The sequence below is a fragment of the Tenrec ecaudatus genome, chromosome 9 (genome assembly GCF_050624435.1).
Source record: "Tenrec ecaudatus isolate mTenEca1 chromosome 9, mTenEca1.hap1, whole genome shotgun sequence".
Lineage (NCBI taxonomy): Eukaryota > Metazoa > Chordata > Mammalia > Afrosoricida > Tenrecidae > Tenrec > Tenrec ecaudatus.
This window is the reverse complement of record NC_134538.1, coordinates 930,277-952,963: the sequence shown is the minus strand read 5'-3', so window position 1 is coordinate 952,963 and position 22,687 is coordinate 930,277. Positions and strand designations below refer to the sequence as shown.

At 44.5% G+C, this 22,687-nt stretch overlaps 1 protein-coding gene and 1 pseudogene across 1 annotated transcript in view; both read left to right on the top strand.

Moving 5' to 3' along the window:
* The first annotated feature begins 6,743 nt into the window (after positions 1-6,743).
* Positions 6,744-22,687, top strand: part of TICRR (TOPBP1 interacting checkpoint and replication regulator) — a 52,711-nt gene continuing 36,767 nt past the window's right edge. Inside the window, exons 1-4 of the mRNA XM_075557836.1 lie at positions 6,744-7,496; positions 16,768-17,047; positions 19,834-20,069; positions 21,617-21,851. Of these exons, the coding sequence (XP_075413951.1) occupies positions 6,834-7,496; positions 16,768-17,047; positions 19,834-20,069; positions 21,617-21,851 (1,414 nt within the window). The 5' untranslated portion in view covers positions 6,744-6,833. The remainder of the gene's footprint in view (positions 7,497-16,767; positions 17,048-19,833; positions 20,070-21,616; positions 21,852-22,687) is intronic.
* LOC142456442 (surfeit locus protein 2 pseudogene) lies at positions 9,722-10,935 on the top strand (annotated as a pseudogene).

Here is a 22,687-nt window from a genome sequence, read left to right as displayed (position 1 = left end):
TAGAAATTGTTGCCTGAAGATTGTCCATTTGAAGTCTTGCCATCTCTGCCTCTAAGGAACATTCTGGCTGTACTTCTTCCAAGTCATATTTGTTTGTTCTTCTAGAAATCCATGGTACTTTCAATATTCTTCACCAAAACCATAATTCACAGGCATCAATTCTTCTTTGGTCTTCCCTATTCAATGTTCAACTTTCATATGCATAAGAGACAATTGGAAACATTATGGCACAGGCCAGGTGCACTTTAGTCCTCACAATAACCTGCTTGCTTTTCAAGAGGTCTCATGCAGCAAATTTACCTAAATTCAAAGCATCCATTGCTCTCTTCACTGCTGCTTCCATGAGCATTGATTGTGAGCTTTGATGAGCACTGATTGTGGATCCAAGCAAGATGACATCCTTGGCACTTCCATCTTTTCTCCGCTGATCATGATGCTATTTGTTGGTTCACCTTTAAGGATGTCTGTTTTCTTTCCATTGAGGTTGCACTCCACACATTACACTGAGCTGCAACCTGCACACACTGAATAACTTTGAGCCATAGTCCTGTCCCTTTCAGTTCCTATGCATCTCTAATGCTCATAGATTCTCATTTCATTGAACTGCCTGGTGCCTAAAGGCATAGATTTCCCTCTGTGACAAGACGTTTTTTCATATACTCTCCCTTTCCCAACCTACCTCTGCCCATCCCGAATCACTCTGATGTCTTTTTGTATTTTTTCCCAGGTGGCTTTGGTTATGCATGATTAAATACTCACTTTAACACTGAACTGTCTCTAACGCATTTTGCATAGTGTGGCTTAAATTCCTTTGGAGGGCAACTACTGTTGCTAGCGGTTGTCAGTTGCCTCTGACTCATGGGACCTCGTGTGTTGTAGAGTAGGACTGATCCCTAAGGAACCCTGGTTGCACAGTGGGTTGAGCATTGGGCTGTTAACCACAAGATCAACAGTTTGAAACCACTAGCTGGTCCATGGGAGAAAGATGAGGCTTTCTACTCCCATAGTTAGTTTCTGAAACCCACTGGGGAAGTTCTACCTTGCCCTATAGCGGTGGTTCTCAACCTGTGGGTCGTGACCCCTTTGGGGGTCAAGAGACCCTTTCACAGGAGTTGTCTGATTCATAAAAGTAGCAAAATTACAGTTATGAAGTAGCAGCTCAAATAATTTTACGGTGGGGTGTGGTCACCACAACACTGGCTGTATTAAAGGGTCGTGGCATTAGGAAGGTTGAGAACCACTGCCCTAGAGGGTCACTATGAGTCAGAATCAACTCACTGGCAGGGAAGGAGAGTTGAGTCCCACAAGGCTCTGCTGGCTGGCACAGTGGTTAAGTGCTTGCCTATTAATCCACCAGTGCTCCGTGGGAGGACGAGATAGCAGTTGGCTTGCTTCCAGAAGAATTGCAGCCTGGGAAACCCTCTGAGGCAAGTCTACTCTTTCCCAGAGCATCTCTAGTAGTCAGAATTGACTCTATGGCAGGAGCTATTTTTGTCTTGTTATTCTGTTCCTAGTGGAGGCAAACTGACAAGCTTTTCTTTTGGGAACCACTGGGTAGTTCCATATCATCAACCTTTGGGTTGGTAATCCAGCACAGCTTGTACCACCCAGGGTAAAGCTGGACACCCAGGACAGAGATTAAGACGTATTCTTCCTTTGTACCTATTCCTTACTCCCACCAAGATTCACCAATAATGCTCCATGGATGGAAAGGAGAAGACATAAAATTAAAAATAAAGCCACCCTGGAAACAGATGGCAGATTGTTGATCTGGGGAGGGAAAATAATGTAATAAGACACCTCAAAAAATAAAATTTAAAAACTAAAGAAAACAAACAAAGATACCTTGTCCATCTACAGACAACTGATCTTCAACAAAGGGCCAAAAGACATTAAATGAAATCGACATAACCTCTTCAAGAAATGGTGCTGGCAAACTTGGATCTCCATCTACAGAAATGTTAAAAAGGACCCCCACCTCACCCATGTACAAGAAGCTGAAGATGGGTCAAAGACCTAAATGTAAATCTTGATCTGCAAAGATCATCAATAAGAAAATAGGGACATCCCCAATAATGATTTTTAAAAGAACTATAATAAAGAAATATGAAAAGATTAAAAGAAAATAGAGACAAATTTAAGAGCCCCATTGGAGGGCATAGACATACTATCAAACGTAACAAAGGAAGCACACACAATAGAAGTAAAAATAGATGAGTGGGACCTACTAAGAATAAGACGCTTATGTGCATCAAAAGACTTCTTCAAAAGAGTGAAAAGAGAACCCAAGGCAAAAAGTCCCCTCTCATACTTTTAATCAAAGATCTAACCAATCAATCGCCAGTGTTCTTTATCGTTCTATTTTTTGCAAACCCTAACTTTCATATGAGGCTCCTTTGAAAAAACACGAATGTGGTGAAAAATACACATCATTCTTATTATGCTTCAAAATGTTCTAAGTTGCTCCTTAGGGAGCTGGTTTTTAAACCCATGTTGCAAATATGGTATTGTACCTTGGGAAGACCCCGGTCTTTGGTGTCTGAATTCGCTAACATGTCTGGCTCTACCACATGTGCTGTAGCTCAGCTTCCTCTATTTGTAGGAGAATAAGCTAGTGCTAGCTCCTGAAGAAGCTGCTGTCTTGGGTGGCGCAGACAACACCTCTGGCTGCTAACAAAAAAGGTTGGAGATTTGTGGCCACTCAGAGGGCCCTCACAAGAAAGGTCTACTTTTGAAAAACAAAATCAAACAAGGTCTACGGTACTTCTGAAGTTAGCAGATGAAATCCCGGAGGTGCACATCTCCCCATCCCTGACTCTACGGCTGGTTCCATTGCTGTAAAAGGTGCCTTGCGGCCTTGGGGCTGGTCTTTCCACTTGCTACTCTTTTTCTGGACTCCTTCCAAGAACTCTTTGAATCAGCCCTACTTCTACTTTCACTGCCCCCTCCCCATCCCCTCATTTTCCCCAAAGCATTATTGGAAACCTTACCACTTACATGCTTGTCTAATTTCTCCTCTTCACAAGAGATTTCATTTCACACACCTACCCTCCAGAGCTAAAACGGTGTAGCAGGTACTCAATAAAGTAGCTTCTTTGTAAATATTGTTGACTGAATGAAGTGAAATCAGAAAAATGGTAAAGTTAGAAAATGGTTAAGGCTCTTCACAGGAACCATGGTGATGTATTGGATTATGCCTTGGACTGTGAGTTACAAGGTGAGTAGTTTAAATCACTAAGTTACTACATAGGAGAAATATGAGGCTTTCTACCTCCATAAAAACTGACAATCCCTTGTGAATGGGTGGGGGGATAAAGAGGGGAGTCGATCTCCAAAGTGAAGATCCAAAGCCCATTCGTAGTCCACTGGACAGCTCCTTGCAGAAGGATCTCAGGGAGGAGACGAGCCTCCAGTCAGGGTGCGATGTAGCAGCCATGTAACATACAACTTTCCTCTGGTTCCTAAATGCTTCCTCCCCCACCCCCACTATCAGGATCCCAATTCTACCTTACAGTTCTGGCTAGACCAGAGGATGTACACTGGTACAGAGAGGAACTGGAAACACAGGGAATCCAGGGCGGATGATCCCTGCAGGAACAGTGGTGAGAGTGGTGACACCAGGAGGGTGGAGGGAGGGTGGGGTGGAAAGGGGGAACCGATTTCAAGGATCTACATGTGACCTCCTCCCTGGGGGGCGGACAACAGAAAAGTGGATGAAGGGAGACAACAGACAGGGCAAGAAATTACAAAATAATAATTTATAAATTACCAAGGGTTCATTAAGGAGGGGGGAGCGCGGAGGGAGGGAAAAAACGAGGAGCTGATGCCAGGGGCTTAGGTGGAGAGCAAATGTTTTGAGAATGATGAGGACAATGAATGTACAAATGTGCTTTACACAATTGATATATGTATGGATTGTGATAAGAGTTGTATGAGCCCTGAATAAAATGATTTTTAAAAATCCTGATAGTCTTTTAGACGCCCACAGGAGAAGTTCTACTGTGTCCTATAGAGCCATGACAAGTTGGGATCTATGGCTTGGTAAAGGAGAGAGACGAGGAAAGAGAGAATTCTCTTTTTCTGGAACCTTTCTCTCCCATCCCCTCCACCCCCGGGTGTCCTCCAGGTCTCTCCTTCACCGCCAAGTGACTATTCAAATGTCACCTCAGTGAACTACCTCCTTCAGAGGGTTCCCAAAGCTGTACATCTTTGTAGAAGCAGGCTGCCTCCTCTTCTCCCCTGTGGTGGGTGCTGGGTGAATCAACTGACCTTTTCATTAGCATTGACAGTGAGTGCTTTAATTCCTACACCATTAGGTTTCTCAGGCCTAGCTGAAAACCAAAGAATCATACTCACTTGCCATTGAGTTGATGCCAGCTCATAGCAACCCTATGGAGCAGGGTAGACCTGTCCCTGTGAGTTTGAGTCTTCCTCCCATTGAGTAGCTGGTGGTTTTCAAATGCTGATCTTGTAATTATCAGCCCAACACATAACCGCTACACCACTAGGGCTCCTTAGTCCTAGCTGGAGAGAGCGTCAATTCCTCTCCTGCTACAACCAAAGAAGCCTTAGGTGGCACAGTGGGTTATAGTTTGGGTCGCTATTAAACTAAAAAGTTAGCAGTTTGAAACCACCATAGCTCTGCTGGAGAAAGATGAGGCTTTCTACTCCTGTAAAGGTTTAAAATTTCAGAAACCGCCCTGGGCTGTTCTACTCGGTTTCTACAGGGTCTCTATAAGCTCAAGGGGACTGAATAGCAATGAGTTTGCTAAAACCAATGACAGGAGCAGGTCCCACTTGGATTAACAAGCTTCCTTACAGCTGTGGATTTTTCTATTTACAACCCCTTTTCTCCACACTATTTTTTCCTCTGAATGTAAAAGTAAACTAAAAACATATGGTAGAAACTCAGGAAAAGTGTAAAAAAAATTTCTTAAATCACTGTGTTAATTTCATCTCAACTTGATAAATAATAGGGGTGGAATCTAGCTTGTCAATCAGGACACAGCTTGATAATGTCCCCTTGTGGGCGTGGACTTCTCATGAAGATTGTGGGAACTTCCTCTCTCTCTCAGGATGGGGGCCACACTCTCTCTGCTTCACTTACCATCCTGTTGAGACACTCTGAGAGCTGGAGGAGCCACGTGGAGACCAGTGCCAGTGCTGAGATGTTTCCACCGCCATTGGATCCACAAGACTTTACACATACCAGCCTGTAATCTTCCTGTATGTGGCATCATTTGCATGTGCTGCGTGAATCTGAAGAGGAATTTCTAGACTATTATCGGACAGATGGACTAATATCGGGCTATGGACTTGATCTGGACTGGGCTGGGATGTTTTCTCAATAAACAATTGCTCTTTGATATAAAGATCTTTCTTACACACATCTTGGATTTGCTTCTCTAGTCAACCCAGTCTAACAATCAGCATGCTCTCACCACCAAAGAAAATCATGAACAACTCCAGTCCCCCATATTATCATGCAGTTTTAAAATATACAAATAGAAATTTGGGGAATGTTACTACATGTAGTTTTACAGTACGCCATAAACCTTAAAAAAATTGTTGAGACTTTGCAGAGCAGAATATCAATTTAACAATTTCTTTTTTCACCAGCACAAGAAACAAATTGCTTATTTCATTGAAATTTCAAATAATGTAACAGAAGTATATACTGTATTGACTTAAATTTTCAAAAATTAAAAATTGTATCCATATTGTTTCTTGATTCAAATACTTGTTATAAAACTTGCTCTAAATGTATCACTTATTAAATCTACTATTTTCTTTTTTTAAAATCATTTTATTGGGGGCTCATACAACTCTTACCACAATCCATACATACATCCATTGTGTCAAGCACATTTGTATATCTGTTGCCATCATCATTCTCAAAACATTTGCTTTCTACTTGACCCCAATTTAACAACTTCTACATGTACAATTCAATGATGCAGTGAATTAGGTTTTTTCTAAATTCACATTTTACTTAGATTGAAATAAATTGTACACATTTATTTTCTTCACTCTAGTTCCTGTATTATTTCTAAATAAACTAATATATATTTTTAATTCCAACATTACATACCAAACATTTTTAAAAGCTGCACGATCTTTCTCTTGAAGATATACCTCATCGTATTAACCATTTTCATTTGTAGTTTCCCATTTTTCTCAAATAAAACATCATGTTCATACATATGCCTTTTATTACTAAAATTCCCTCAAAATTACTAGAACAAAAGGAGTAAACTTTTACTTTTTATTTTTCCAACTACAGAAAAATCGACTTACAGGCCATAAAACATCTAGGACCACTTGAAACTAATTATCCCCAAACTCCTTTCAGGTATGAAATCAACTTGGTAATCGCCTTCTGCGAACTGCACCCACGCCTGCGCACAATCGCCCAAACGCGGGCCTTCGTCCGCGAAAGCAAAAGTCAAGACACGCCCCCGAAGGACCACCCCTCTTTAAATTTTAAAACGAAGGCTCAGGCCAATGAATGTTAAGGTCCTCCCGACCACAGCGCCCCGCCCACAGTCACGTTGTCCACCAATCAGGCGAAGCTTTCTCCACCGCCCTCCCAATCAGAGCCTAGAATGGAAGCTGCTCACGTAGTTTACGTGGGGCAAACAGCCAATCGGAAGCTGGCCGACAGGGCTAACCCCGCCAATGGCAGCGGCGCTTGGCGAGCGCGGGAGGCTTTCAACCCGGAGCTGCGGAGGGAGTGAGGGAGCGACGCTGGTCGCCTGAAGCCGGGGGTCTGGGCGAGCGCGGCGCGGCGCGGCGCGGCGCGACCTGGGCCCCGGCCCGGCGGCGCGGTCGGAATGGCCTGCAGTCACAAGGTGATGATCCTGCTGGACACCGCGGGCGGCGCCGCTCGCCAGAGCCCGGCTCGGCGGGCTGCCCTGCGTCTCCTCACCTATCTGAGTTGCCGCTTCGGCCTAGCACGGGTCCACTGGGCCTTCAAGTTCTTCGACTCGCAGGGGGCGCGGAGCCGGCCCTCCCGCGTGTCCGGCTTCCGCGAGCTGGGGGCCCGCTCCTGGGACGACTTTGAGGAGGAGCTGGAGGCCCGACTCGAGGACCTGGCCCACGGCGCCCACCTGCCGGGCCCGGCGCCCCGGGCCACCCACACCCACAGCGCCCTGATGGAGACGCTGCTGGACTACCAGTGGGACCGGCCCGAGATCACGTCGCCTACCAAGCCGTTCCTACGGAGCCGCGGGCGGAGGCTGCTGGGCGAGGAGAGCGAGGCCCAGGAGGCCGAGGGCGCGCTCGGCGGCCTGGCGAACGCGGTCTTCCTGCTGGCCCCGTGTCCGCGCTCGCGCCGCGAGCTGCTGCAGTTCCTGTGGGGGTGCCAGGCCCAGGCCCAGAGCCCGCCCCCTACCCCCAAGCAGGTGATGGAGAAGTTGTTGTCCAGGATTGTCCAGGAAGCCATGATCGCCCGGAAGATCACCTTGTACTGGGTCGATACCACCGAATGGGCCGAGGTAAGATGAGAAAGGCGCGGATGTGATGCGGGGCATTTCCCTCCTTTCGCTTCATTAAATACACAAATCATCAATTCACGAGGAAGCCTCTTTGACTACCTGCTGAATTTTGACTGCTCGGGGTAGATGGTGGCAAATGAAACCCCTTCCCTTGTGAAGTTTACCTTCTAGTGCAGAGGTCCTCAGCCTGTGGGTCACGACCCCTGGAGGGCGTGTCGAAGGACCCTTTCACAGGGGTCGCCCGATTCATCACAGTAGCAAAAGGACAGTGATGAAGTAGCAACGTAAATAATGTATGGTTGGGGGTCACCACAACATGAGGAACTGTATGAAAGGGTCGGGGCATTGGGAAGGTTGAGGACCGCTGTTGTAGTGGCTTAGACAAGCATTTATGATAAGATTTCAGATAATACTTTGGGGAGTGGGAGAGGGCATGTAGAAGTATGAGGGCTCCAAAAAGTTTTGGGGGAAAAAATGCTTTCTTGTGTTGTTGTTTGTTTTTTTTTTTACTTTGTATTGTTAGGTGAAAGTTTGTTTTCCACTCAGCATTTCATACACATTTTGGTTCATCTTACTGACTGCAGTCCCCACAATATAGCTCTTATTCCACTTCTGCCCCGTTTCTGTCTCCATTCCTCCCTCATGCCTAACCCTTAGTAATTTTACTCCATTTGAACTCTACTTCCCATGAATGTTTTGAGCAGAGAATTGAAAATTGAAGGAGGCATGTGGAAGTGGGGCAAAGCCAGGCAAAGAAAAGAGCAGGTGTAAAGGTTTTAGCTGGAAACGAGTTCATTTTGGTCCAGGAACAAAAAGGCAAGGCCTGCTGAGGCCTAGGTGACCATGGAAAAGGGAGGGAAAAAAGTAGAAAGGGCCAACCTGTAGGGCTAATCTGTATGAGAAGGAGCCTTGGTGGCTTAGTGATTACTTATTGGGCTGTTATCCACAAGGTCAGCAGTTTGAAACCACCAGCTGCTCCGTGGGGAAAAGTCGCCAGGCTTTCTACCCGCCTTAAGAATTGCCATCTCTGAAACTCAGAGGGGCAGTTCTACCCAGTCCCTGTAGAGTGACTATGAGCCAGAATTAGTTTGATGGTGGGTGAGTGAGAATGTTGTCTGAGTAGGTTTGGTTGTAGTTGCAGTGGAAAGCCTTTGGAGGGTTAAACCAGATAAAATTTGACCCCCCTCTTGCTGAAAATACAGGTCACTAAGCCAGACATGAGTTAAATTGCAGGGTTTCAGGTGGAAAATAATTTCACAAAGAGTAAATAATTGTATGGTATGTTGTTTCCAGTGTGTTTTCTTACACAAAGTCCAAGAATACGGTATGGCAATGCCAAATAAGGAACAGTGGCTTGTGAGAGGAGAGGGAAGGACAAAAAACATTCAAGTAAGCAGTTGATAAAGGTGCCCTCCGCCATAGTGGTCTGCTAACCACAGTTTGAAACCACCAGCAGCTCTGTGAGAGAAAGCTGAGGTTTTCTGCTCCTGGAAAGATTTGCAGCCTTGAAACCCACAGGGGCCGTTCTATTCTGTCCTGTAGAATGGCTATGAGTCAGAGTTGGCTCGATGACAGTGAGTTTGCTTTGAGTTTTTGAAAACTTTTGATAGGGATCATGGAATTCCAGAAATAAGAACTTTTCAGTGCAGCAAATCAAATATTGGACAACGCAACACTTAAGTGTTTAGTTTAGGATAATTGGTATCAAATCAAATCAAAGTCTCCATTCTGGAATCATTAACTTTGGGCTAGAAATAATTGTGATAATAAGTGTGATAAGGTGGAGCATGGATAATCTTTTCTTGTCCTCTCACAGAGTAGCATTAAAATAGCAAGTTGATTGGGTCTCATTAAAGTTTCCTTTGTTGCAGTCATTCTGCTTCTGGGTGGTTGGGTTTTTCTGACTCTGTCTTCCTTGCTAAGTAAGCTGTGTACAGTAGGAAAAGGGCAATAAGATGATCTTAAACCTTTTGCAACGTGGTGGTTGATTCCTAGTGCTGACCTATCGTTTTTCTTTTCACAAGCCTCCACCAGCTACAGAGGCAACAGGAAGACTTACCTGTGTCTATGGAGGGTCTCAGGCAGGGAGTGGGGAAGAACAGGTCTTGCTTTGCATAATTCCCTGTCTGGAAACGGAAGGAGGAAGCTCACAGGTACAGGAGAAGGGATCCAAACACATGAAGTATTTGCAAAGAAAATGGATAAAGATCAAGAGACCCTTAGACATGGGGAGTCTGTATGTCTTTGATTTGTGATATATAGTTTTATTGGCATATAATTCTCATATACAAAACACTTTCTTCATTCTTGTACCCATCATTATTAGCTCCCCATTTCCCCCACCCTCCCCTGCCATAGCTCCACCAAACTAAAAACCAAACTCTCTGCCATCGAGTCAATTCTGACTCATGGTGACTCTACAGGATAGGGCAGAACGGGCCCTGAGTTTCTGAGACTAACTTTACAGAAGTAGAAAGCCCTATCTATCTCCCTCAGAGTGCTTGGTGGTTGTAACAAACTTGCGGATCGCAGCCCAACGTGTAACCACTAAGCCACCAATTCAGTTACTGTCTCTATAGATTTACCTATCCTGGATTTCTTATACAGAAAAACATTAACAAACAAAAACTAACAAGAATAAGAAAGTAAAACAGATAAAAACCTCAGTAGAAAAGCAGAAAATGCGCCACGCCGGCTGCCCAGCACAGACGAGCTCCCCGCCAACATGCGCGACTTCCTGCGCCAGCACCCGGCTCTGCGCATCCAGCCCAGCGGCGCCAAGGTGACGTGCCGCCTGCCAGAGCGTCAGGTCGACACCCGCGGCAAGAAATACCAGCGACTGGTGCGCGCGGTGCCTGCATTCGACTACGCCGAGTTCGAGCCGCACATTGTGCCCAGCACCAAGAACCTGCACTAGCTGTTCTGCAAGCTGACCCTGCGCCACATCAACAAGTGCCCGGAGCAGGTGCTGAGACACACGCGGGGCCGCCGCTGCCAGAGAGCGGCGCTACACAGTCTACAGAATGCCAGCAGCAGGGCCTGGAATATGTCCGGCCTGCCTGCTGAGCAGAAGGCCGCGGCGAGGAGAGAATGAAGGCACCGGCACCAGGCCGTCTGGCGGAAGGGGAGACTTTGGGGAGCCTGAGCCAAGCAAGGAGGAAGGAGCCCAGAGTGAGGACAGCATGAGCGACCTATACCCGTCCGAGCTGTTCACAAGGAAGGACCTGGGAAAGACCCAGAATGGCAACGGTGCTGGGCACTGTCCAATGGACAGCGAGGATGACACGCCACAGTCCACAGCGAGCCAAGGACTGGGAACGGAGGGGCTGGGGCCTCGGGCCCGAAGTGCAAGAAGAGGCAGCTGGGCTCAATGAAGAAGAAGGTGAAAGGCCACCACTGCAGACCTCGGAGCTTCGGGTCCAAGAAGCAGCTGGGCTAGTCTAGGGGCTGGTGCGGGCCCCAGGAGGCTCCGGTCCACCCCTGCGTGGGGCTGCCCAGTGTGCCCTGCACTGGAGAGGCCCCCAGCCAGGCCTGCCCGAGAAGCCAGTCCTCCAGCAGCGGAGGTGACTGGGCCCAGCAGGGGGCGCCAGACCACACTGCACACGACAAATGCCAGTATTTATTTCTGATGTGTCTTCCAAAAATCAAGACGTTTTCAAACACAACTAAGATAAAATACAGCATAAAATGAGATTTATACCTATTTCTCCTACCCCCCCCCAAAAAAGAAAGAAAAGCAGAAAATATTAAAAACTAGAGCAAATTTAAATATATCACAAGGGAGCGCTAATGATAGGGTGCTAAATTTTAACCTACCTGCATCTACAGCAACCCTCTTTTCCACGCGTTCTGCGCATTAGCAAGGCTGTTCACTTCCCTGATCCAGGATCAGAGGGGATCTACATTTATTAAAAAACAAACAGCTTTAAAATGGATCAAGAGATAGGTCAAAGGATAAGATAGTACATTTGACCTCACTACTTCTGGCATAGTCGGCTTTGCGGTGCTCTGCCTGACTGGAGGGATCACCAGAGGCTTCATCCATGTGTGGACCATGTAAGTGAATTTTGAGCTTCAACTGTCATCAGTAGCAAACCAGGGGCTCACAATTTAAGCTCTGATGCCATTTCCCCCTATAGATTTGGGTTATATTATTTACAATCTTTGGATCACACAGCTGGCATACTTCTTCAGTGTGGTGGGCTTAGTTGACACCTCACTTAGATGGTTGTTTATTTGAAAACAAGCCTTTAAGACCCCAGGTGTGGGGCTCAACTACAAAACAAATGTTTTGAGAATGATGAGGGCAACAAATGTACAAACATACTTGACACAATTGAATGTATGTATGGATTGTGATGAGTTATATGAGCCCCCAGTGAAATAATTTTTTTAAAGGCCCCAGATGCTATTCTTTCTGGTAAGTAGGCAGCATCCCATGTCTTCACACTCTGATATAGCACCCATGTCTTCAGTGATCTCTTTGTGGGAATGAAGCAGGGCTGTGTCATAAGAACTACCTTATATACTTGTGTATAAGCCGAGTTTTTTAGCACAAAAAATGTGCTGAAAAACTGGGGTTCAGCTTATACACGGGTCAGTGGTACCCCAACGAGGTGTAACATCTCATGGGTGATTGCCGTTCCTCCGCTGTTCATTCAAAGCCCTGCTAACACTGCAGGGCTTTGAATGTTTGTTTACTCACATCTAACCAATCAGAGCCGTCCTATGACATGGATGGCTTCAATTCGCAGAAGCACCCATAGTGATTCACTTACACCAGCAGCTGAACTGGTAAGGATGTGTCTGTGGCTGGTCTCTGTGTTAATTCACATCCTGCATCCCCCACCAGCATGGACTCCTCTACCTCCTCCCAGCTGGGGAGGGGTGGTGGTGGTGGGGGCATTACCATGAAAGTTCTTTTTCAAAGTCTTGCTTTTTTATCCTATTAGAAATGGATACTCTTGAACCAAAACATAAACACCAGTCATATGAGGCTGGTTTCAAAATGAAGGTTGTGTCAAGAGCAGAAGACAGCAATAACAGTATTGCAAGTAGGGAATTCTGTGTAGACAAAAAGCAAGTGAGGGAGTGGCGGAAAATGAAGGCTGACTTGGAACAGATTCCAAAAGTTAAAAAAGCTCATCACGGTTTAACGTCTTTTTATGGGGCTCTAGAGAGTGAATTACATAAATGGGTTATGGAGTGTCGTCAAAATGGTTACTGTGTAATATGCATGGGAATGCGCATGGGTGCTCTACAAATGGCTAAGGATGACAAATATAAAACACCAGGCATTGAAAAATTTTGCTGCGTCAGTAGGATGGTGTACCCGCTTCATGAATAGGTTTGGCCTGTTTGAGACAAAGAACAAAGATTTCCCAGAAATTGCCACAAGACCTTGAAGAAAAAAATTATATAATTCCAGTCATTTATTATAAAACAAAGAAGGATTTATAATTATGACCTGGCAGATATTGGGAATATGGATGAAACTGCCATGACTTGATCTTCCAAGCAACAGAACTGTGGCAAGTTTAGGAGAAAAAACCATTTTTCTCAAAACCACAGGAAATGAAAAAAAAAAAACCACTTTACAGTTGTTCTATCATGTTTGGCTGATAGAAATAAGCTGCGTCCTGTCATGATTTTTAAAAGAAAGACCTTGCCTACAAAGATCAATTTCCCACCAAGAATTACTATGCGTGCACATGTTAAAGGCTGGATGGATGAAGACGGAACAAAAAAAATGGCTGGAAGAAATTTGGAACCGACAACCAGGAGCAGCCTTAAAGAAAAAGCCATGGTTACTTGTTTGGGATATGTTCAGAGCTCACCCATCGGATGACATAAAAAAATTGGCAAAATCTAGTAAAGTGACTTTAGCCGTTATTCCAGGTGGGCTTACATCTGTACAGCAGCCTCTGGATGTATCTTTGAATAAGCCTTTTAAAGACCGTGTGCGAAGGATGTGGCATGAATGGATGTCATCTGGTCAAGCCCGACTAACAAAAGGAAGAAATCTCATGAAGCCTGACATAGAGTTTAATAGCAAAGTGGGTTCGAGATGCATGGGAAGACATTCCAGAAGACATGGTGCGACGTGCCTTCCAGAAATGTAGCATTAGTAATGCTATGGATGGCAGAGAAGACTGCGCTTTGTATGAAAATGACAGCAGTGATGTTGATGACGGCGATCTCAGTGAGGACAGCGTCTATGATGACCTCACACCAGCTGAAGCTCTTCACTGGGATACGGATGATGATGAGGAATCCAGTTTTAAAGGATTTTAACTCTTTACATTTTAGCTTGGTTGCTGATTGAACTCAGGGAATAGTAGTCTTAAGATATCATTGTTGATACTTTATTGTTTTTGCTGAACCTATTTTCCACTTACTGTGCTGGTTTACTAATGTTAAATGACTTGTCCTTTTATTTATGTTTTTTATTTAAAATAAATATTTAAATACATTACCCCACTGATGTCTCAATTTTTAGTAATTTTATTTTAATTTGTTTAGATTATTGAAACTCACCAATAGCTTCTGCATTTTCCACCCTAGGCTTATACTCGAGTCAGTCAGTTTTTCTGGTTTCCCAGGTAATAATTAGGTACCTCAGCTTATACTCGAGTCGGCTTATATTCAAGTATATATGGTAATTGTTCTTAGATTAGGGCTAAATTACATATGCAACATATATTTAATCCAGACCTGGTATGGGTCCTGACTAGACACCATTAGTGAACCAAACAGATGTGGTGCCACCTCTCAGCTTAGTGGACATTTATAAATCTCCAAATTTGAAGATACTACCATGGTTGGTATACCAATTATTCTATCAGATGTGTAAAATGGAAAAATGAATATAGCTTTTTTCAAACCATGTGTGCATGTAACTTTTTTATGGATTTTTTATTGTGAGTGGGGTGGTGTATATTTCAGACTAGCAGTTCTGCATTCAATAGTTCAAATCACTCAGCCACCCTTACCCACACATGTCACTTTTTTCCCCCAAATCATTTTATTAGGTGCTAATCTAGATGGCATGTCATTCCATAGTTCAGTCTCATCAAGCAGTTTGTACAATTGGTGCCACAATCAGTTTCAAAACATTTTCTTCCTTGAATTCCTTGACATCAGCTCCGCTCCACATATCACTTTTCAATCAAAACATTCCCTTTTCAATTCTTGACGTTTTACCTCTCACATGATAAGCAATCCCCACCCCACAACCTGGCTCATCCTCTAGCTGAAATCATTACAACAGCTAATTTTTGTTTTATTTTCTTTTGGCATAAAATCTTAGTCAGGATTTAAGGCAGCTGAACTCTCTTGCCTTTGCTCAGGTAAATAGACCCTGATACCCGAGTAGTGACCGTGTTACATTGTCATGACAGGTCTGTTCTTTTATCATTATCATTATTATTATTATTAATGCTGATTTTGAAATGCTCAGTTAATTTTACAATCTATGAAAGGGTCACGACTCATAGTTGAAAGATAGCCCTCTATTGGATTGATCCATCATTGCCTTACTATCATCTTGAACAGTTCTCCGAACTTGAATGCTTGGGGTGACTTAAATGACTTTGAAGACCCTTCTAGTTCTAACCCCTCATATTTGCATAGTAATTTGTAGTTTCAAAATGTTAACTCACCTGCAGATTCTGCCAACTAGCTTGAAGCTATTCTAGGATGGGTGCTCCTCCTCTAGGCTCCCATACTGCTATCTTACGGTGCTATGAGAAATACGGCATTGTGTTGCTGTGTTATGCCCTGCTCCTTCCCTCCTTACCCTGGGAGTCAGAGACCATTTCCTACAAGTTCATCGCACATAGAGGTCTCTCAATAAGCGTTTGTTGAAAGAAGGTAGGGAGGAGTGAGGAATGGCTTTCCAGCAAGAACGCTAGGTTCCAAAGTGAAATATGGAATGACCTTAAACAAATTTATTTGCTCACAGTCAAGGAGGCTAGGAGTCTGAAATCAAAGTTCAGGTTCTAGCGGAAGACTCTGGGCTCTTTGTCTCCTTTCAACACCTGTGACCTGAGTTTGACATGTGTCTTGGTCTCAATCTTCCCCTGGGAACAGTGGTTCTCCACCTTCCTAATGCCACGACCCTTTCGTACAGTTTCTCCTGTTCTGGTGACATACCCCCAACCATAAAATTCTTTTCTTTTTTTAATATAATCATTGTATTAGGGACTCATACAACTCTTCACAATCCATACATACATCAATTGTGTAAAGTACATCTGTACATTCATTGCCCTCATCATTCTCAAAATATTAGCTCTCCACTTAAGCCCCTGGCATCAGCTCCTCATTTTTCTCCTCCCTCCCCATTCCCCCCTCACCCCATAAAATTATTTTCATTGCTACTTCATAACCGTAATATTGTGACTTATGAATTAGGGGACCCCTGTGAAAGGTGGGTCGTGACTCACAGGTTGAGAACCTCTGGTAGAGGTTCTCATAGCAGGGACCCCAGGTCCAAGGGACATGTTCCAGTCCTGGCTGTTTTTTAGACTGAGACTCTGATCTCCTTTCCTCTGTTAGCTCCTATAAGAAATGTGGTAGTGGCCACATCCCAAGGAAATTTCCTTTACTTCAGATCAGGGCCTGGACCTAAGTAAGGCTATTGCCCTGGACCCCTCCCTTATAACCCTTGGCCTGGTCACATGGGTGGTGATTACACCATTCCATTCTTGACTGTTAAGCCAGTGATTGGGAATTTAGGGCAATATAGACACAGGACACAGCGTATGTAGACTACTGCAAGATGCTAGACAAAAGATGAAGGGGCAATGATTAAAGCGTGAGGATAGAAGGGAGAAGACCAGTGTAGCCCCCTAGCAGACATGTGGAGGGGCACGTCAGGGAGATCACCGTGGAGGGGGAGGTCTTCTTGCCTCCCTCCCCGGATACTGTGCCCTCGTGTGGAAGGCAGTTGTTTCTGATGCATAATGATTTCATATGATGACCCTCCTACTGGTAGCATTTTATGGTTTATACTCAGTGATTTGCATCGATTTTACTCTTTGATAGAAATACACGAGATGCTTTCTTGAAGGCATATTAGGTAGTAATTATATTCTTGAGGTGTGCAATCAACTGGATACCGGTCCTTACTTGCGTGTGGTTCAACAAATCCTTCAATTGTATAATTTGATCATTTTATAGAAGTATCAGCTATACCCTCCTGATTATCTTTTATTTATGAATTAACTAATTTGCCTTAACCGAAAGTTCTTGGTGATTTGTATTTTAGTTGTGGGAATCCCCAGACCACGTTGGGTTCCAGACAGTGTGTGAGCTTCTCCACCATGTGGGGGGTACAGTCTTGCCATCTGAAATGTTCAGCCAAGATTTCCCCAAAGCTGGGCAAACGCTGCTCAGCAGGGAGAGAAAGCGAGCAAGCCCACCTCCCCTCTCTTCGTGGATTTCAGCTTTACCAACGGATTCCGCTTTAAACTGCCTGCTTTACAATGCTCGTGAATATGAAGCATCGTTTCCATGGGCAGAAGGGACATTATTTCTCCCTGTTGCAGGTAAGCAAATAATAACTGCAAGTATTGTCTGGTTTTAGTAATACTAGCTTCAAGGCAGACCTGTGCTTTTAATGTCTGCAGCATTTCCCGCTGCCTAAGCACGCAAATAATGCATATCATTCGAAAAATGAAAAGATGTTCCACAGACAAGAATTGAATATTGCCAGCCGCAGGTGTAACTAGAGCATGTCGGTGATTTTGAAGAGTTTCCCCGCTTGTTCTTACAGAAGAATGACATGTTCAGATACTCGAGCAGATGGGGATAGTATTTCATTATACTTCCTAAGAACTGAAGGCATTAGGGAAGCAATGATTGACTAGGAAAATAAATTTATCTACAGAAGCACAAAATGGTGCCAGTTATAAGATCAACATGTTAGAATCTTGATAAATTTGTTTGATTTATAGTTTACTCTATGGTGTGAACCCCATTTCTGAATATATTATCTTTTCATAGAGAAGTAATACCATATAGAGATGTAAAATAAAAATTAGCACATCATGTACATGTTAAGAAATTTTCAAGAGTAATTTTATTTGGGCAATTTCCATTATACACATGATTTTAGAACTTAACCTCTTCATAAGATATGCTCTGTAGTTTATGGATTTAAGAAATGATGTCTTTCTAAGTCATAATTAAATTTTAGTTTAAAGTTGTACCTTTATAATTCCTTTTGTATACAACTCTTAACGCACTATAAGGTCTGACATGAACTAAAAGACAGTACCTCAACTGACAATTTTATTATTTTTATTATTATTTTGTTTTTTGCCATTAATGTATTTTTTAGTCACTGTACCTATAATATGAGGCACTGATGGTTCAGAGGTAGAATCTGCAGGCTCATGTAAACCCAAGGTACATTCTGGCCAGTTACGGTGGAAGCTTGTATGTTGCTATCATTTTGTTGTTGTTGCTGCTGTTGTTGTTGTTGTTGTTTTTAATCGTTTTATCAGGGGCTCATACAACACTTATCACAATCCATACATACATCAATTGTGTAAAGCACATTTGTACATTCATTGCCCTCATCATTTTCAAAACATTTGCTCTCCACTTAAGCCCCTGGCATCAGCTCCTCATTTTACCCCCTTCTTCCCCACTACCCCCTCCCTCATGAACCTTTGATAATTTATTATTTTGTTACATCTTTCCCTATCTGATGTCTCCTTTCACCCACTTTTCTGTTGTCTCTCCCCAGGGACGAGGTCACATGTAGATCCTTGTAATCTGTTCCCCCTTTCCAATCCACCCTCCCTCTACATTCCCAGTATCACCAGTCACACCACTGGTCCTAAAGGGATCATCCACCCTGGATTCCCTGTGTTTTCAGTTCCTATCTGTACCAGTGTACTTCCTCTGGTCTAGCCAGACTTGCAAGGGAGAATTCACATCATGATAGTGGGTGGGGGAGGAAGCATTTAGGAATTAGAGGAAAGTTGTATGTTTCATCGTTGCTACATCACACCTTGACTGGCTCGTCAAATCCCCGAGACCCTTCTGCCAGGGGATGTCCAGTGGCCTACAAATGGGCTTTGGGTCTCCACTCCCCCACCCCCACTCCCTATGGTAAAAATTTTTGTTCTGATGATGCCTGATACCTGATCCCTTTGACACCTCGTGATCGCAGAAGCTGGTGTGCTTCTTCCATGTTGGTTTTGTTGCTTCTGAGCTAGATGGCCACTTGTTTACCTTCAAGTTTTTAAGATGCCAGACTTTATATCTTTTGATAGCGGGGCACCATCAACTTTCTTCACATTTGCTTATGGACCTGCTTTGTCTTCAGTGGTTGTATTGGGAAGGTGAGCATCATAGAATGCCAGTTTAAGAAAGTATTCTTGCATTGAGGGAGTACTTGAGTGGAGGCCCAATGTCCCTCTGCTACCTTAATACTAAACCTATAAATATATGCACATAGAACTATTTCCCCATCCTCATACATAAATGTATTTGCATATATATGTACATGTCTTTATATAGACCTCTATAAATGCCGTTTGCCTCTCAGCTCTTTCCTCTATTTTCCTTGACTTTCCTCCTGTCCCACTATCATGCTGAGTCCCCACCAGGGTTTCAGCAATTCCTCTTGGTTACATTACCCTTGATCATGCCCAAGCAGGATTCCCACACCCTCCTCACCACCAATTTGGATCATTTGTTGTTCCCTTGTCCCTGGTTTTGTTAACACCACTTCCTTCCCCCTCCCCCCATCTCCCATGTCCCTCAGAACTGTCAGTCCCATTGTTTTCTCCTCCAGATTGTTCATCCAGCCTATCTTATTTAGACAGACCTGCGGAGATAATAACATGCACAAAAACAAGACAGAGCAAAACAACAAACCAATGACAAAAAACAAAACACAACAAGAAAGAAAAGCTTGTAGTTAGTTCAAGGATCGTTTGTTGGCCTTTAGGAGTGTTTTCCAGTCGAGTCTGTTGGGGTACCACGCCCTGGCCCCAAAGTCCACCTTCAGCATTCCCTGGGGACTTCGCCGCTCTGTTCCCTTGCTGTTCTGTTGCACCGCCTTAGTGTTTTGCCTCAGTGTGGCAGGATCAGATCAGGTGCAGTTCCCACACTGTGTCTCTGGTGTTGTTCCCTGGAGGGATATGGGTCATTGAGCGGTGTCGTGTCTCATAGTGGGGCTGGCCGTGTGGTGCTCTCTATGGACTGGCTGCTCTAATTGGGATCATCGTCCTCAAGGCCTGGTGGGATATGTTGCTATTATGCTGACCAGATTAGAGTAGTTTTCTTATTTTAGAATTTGAATACTTTTATCTAACAGGCAAAGAGATTCAAGAAGCATGCAAGGTCACCCTTGAGCCATTGACCTTGAATCAGAACCATTTTCAGACGCCTGTCAGGATTGTTCTCAAAGGCACGGCTGCCCACTGGACGCTCCCAGTGAGCGGCACTCTGAGCACTGATAGCTGGATGCTGCGGAGTCCTGAGCAAGCCAGATCAAACCGCAAGTTGTTTCAGCAGCTGGCAAGTATGCTGACTGCTGAAGAGTTGCATTTGGTAGGTATCCTCCGGGTGGTAAGTTATGTCTATCTGGTGGTTACTCGTGACGTGAAATAAGGGGATTATGTTCCTATTGCTCTGACAGAAAGCTCACAGATGATTGGCTTTAAAGAACAGACATTTATTTTCTCACAGGTCTGGGGGTTCTGTTGATTCCTTCTGTGAACCTTTCTCTTAGGATCTGGTGTCTGCTCATGAGTGATCCTGGGCATCCTTTTGCTTTGGCAGACTCGCATGTTGTCCATCTTCCCGTGCGTGTCTGTGCATCTGTTCAGACCTTTTTATACCACGGAAGGGATTTGGGTTAGTTATCCACTATCTGCTGGTTATGACCTGCTGCATTAACATAATAAAAGTGGAACCCTGTTTCCAAACATGATCACATCTGTAGGAACAGGGCTTAGGAAGTCAACACATTTTGGGGGATGTAAGGCAATTCCTAACAGCCCTCCACAACATAGTCTCATTGAACTGATGATTTGGGTAGAGGGTGGTGAAAATGATGTTATCTGTATTGTGACCCAAAAAGGGCTTCTTAGTGAAGAAACTTCATCAAATTGAATGTGCTCTGAATAGAAATTATTAAATTACATTCACCTAAGGAAAAGGGAAGTGGGCCATGTGGAGTGGTTATGTTAGGGTTGTGGAGTTATTGGTGACTGCTTGTTTTTTAAATGTTCTGTGATAACTGTACTACCTTTGTAATATACTCCGTTTAAGAAAACGCTACAGCATTGTAAAATTAGATAGAGTAGCGTTGACGCATTGCATAACCTTAGAAAATGTCCTTTGGAAAAGAGCACATACATTCACAGTTGGCCTAAAGGCAAACATGGTGATTCTTTTTAACCTGCCAGCTAATTCCTTACCTTGGTTTGTCTCTTGCCTCTGTAATCTCAGATTGAGTCTGTACCCTGGATCCCACTGTGAAGCACTCAGGCTGGGGAGTCAGAGATCCAGTTGAGGGAGGGTCTGCCCTCTGCTGCCCACTCTGTCATCTTGGTTAAATCACTTGGTGGTGGCACAGCTTCCTGGTTAAGAAAGAGAAAGTGCGCATGGACTTGGGCGTCAGGTGCTCTTGGTCCTGGCTCCTTACCATATGGGTCATCTAAAACAGGCTACTGTACTTAATAAGCTCAATTCCTCCTCTATAAAATGTGGGTGATAAGAGTCATGAGGGGGAAGAAATGGGGAGCTGATATCAGGGGCTCAAGTGGGAAGAGACTACTTTGGAAATGATGATGGCGGCATATATGCAAATGTGCATGACACACTGGATGAATGCATGAATTGTGATAAGAGATGTAAGAGCCCCCAATAAAAGTATTTTTTTAAAAAGTCATGAGCATTCGCAGGGGCTCAGTCAATATTCCTGGTGACCTTGTATGTCCCTCATTGGTAAGTCCTGTCCCTGAGAACCGTCAAGTTTCCCCTTTTATGTCACCATCATTAGGAAAAGGATCCTTCTGTCTTTTCTGAGGCTACTTTTTGCATTGGGCATGATTGACAACAACGTTTTCAACTAATGAGGGTTTCTTACATAGGTGGCCAGTGTGGACCCTGGTGAAGGCTGGCCCCCCGTCACCGGGGTTATTTCCCCGCTCTCCGCCAGTGCTGCACTTCTCACTGTCCTCCTCTCTGAAGATGCTGGATTCCAAAGACATTATCTCCAAAGGGGGATGGCAGAGACCTCCCAGGACACAACTTCCCTTTTGTCTTATATCGCAAATGATGTAGTGAAGCAGATTCATAATCCGCTTGAAGAGCCTGCTCTTCCTGGTAAGCTTCTGAAGTTATGGCTATCGGATCGTGGGTGGCAGTTTACAGTTTTCTCCAGCACCAGAACTTCTCCCCACCAGGTACTACTTAGTGGAATCTCAGTACTTTGTAAAACAGATAAAAGCAAGCTAATTCTACAGGCCAATTAAAATCTGCAGCACTTTTGAGGAGGAGGCGTAAGACTGTAAAACAGTTTGAAGTCAAAGTTGGAGGAGCACCCTGGTTTTAATGTCTTCAGTACAGACTGAGTGAAAGGAGTGTTAGTGGCGCAGCAAGCGGAATGCTTGGCTTCTGATGGGCAACCAGCCCTCGGATAGGTGTCTGCAGTGTTTGAGTTCGAGCAAGGCGGCCTGCATGGCTGACAAAGGAACAAAGAGGAGAGTGGTAGGAAGCGAGGTCAATTTCACGGAGAATCACGATTCATGACCCAAGTGGAGCAGGGCGAAATGCTGCCCAGTGCTGTACCAGCCTCACCATGGTTGCTGGTGAACTCATTGTTGTGACCACGGTGTTAATTCATCTGGTCTCCTTTTGTGGGAACCCTCTACCAAGCATGCTGTCCTCCACAGGCTGCTGCCTCCTGTTCAGCTTGCCCAAACGGGAGAGGAGAGGGAGAATGAAAGAACCAAATGGTGTAGGACGACTTTATTGGCCACTGAAAAGACGGGCTTCTGCTGGGAGTGAGAAAGGGCATCTTTGGAGACTTCACAGTGATGCAGGCTGACAGTGTGTTTGCAGCATTACTCTGGCTGATGTTCTGAGAGTTGACCAGTGAGGAAGAGGTGGAAGCAGGGTGACCAGTTAGACAGATTACACTCATCCAGGGGAGAGAGGGT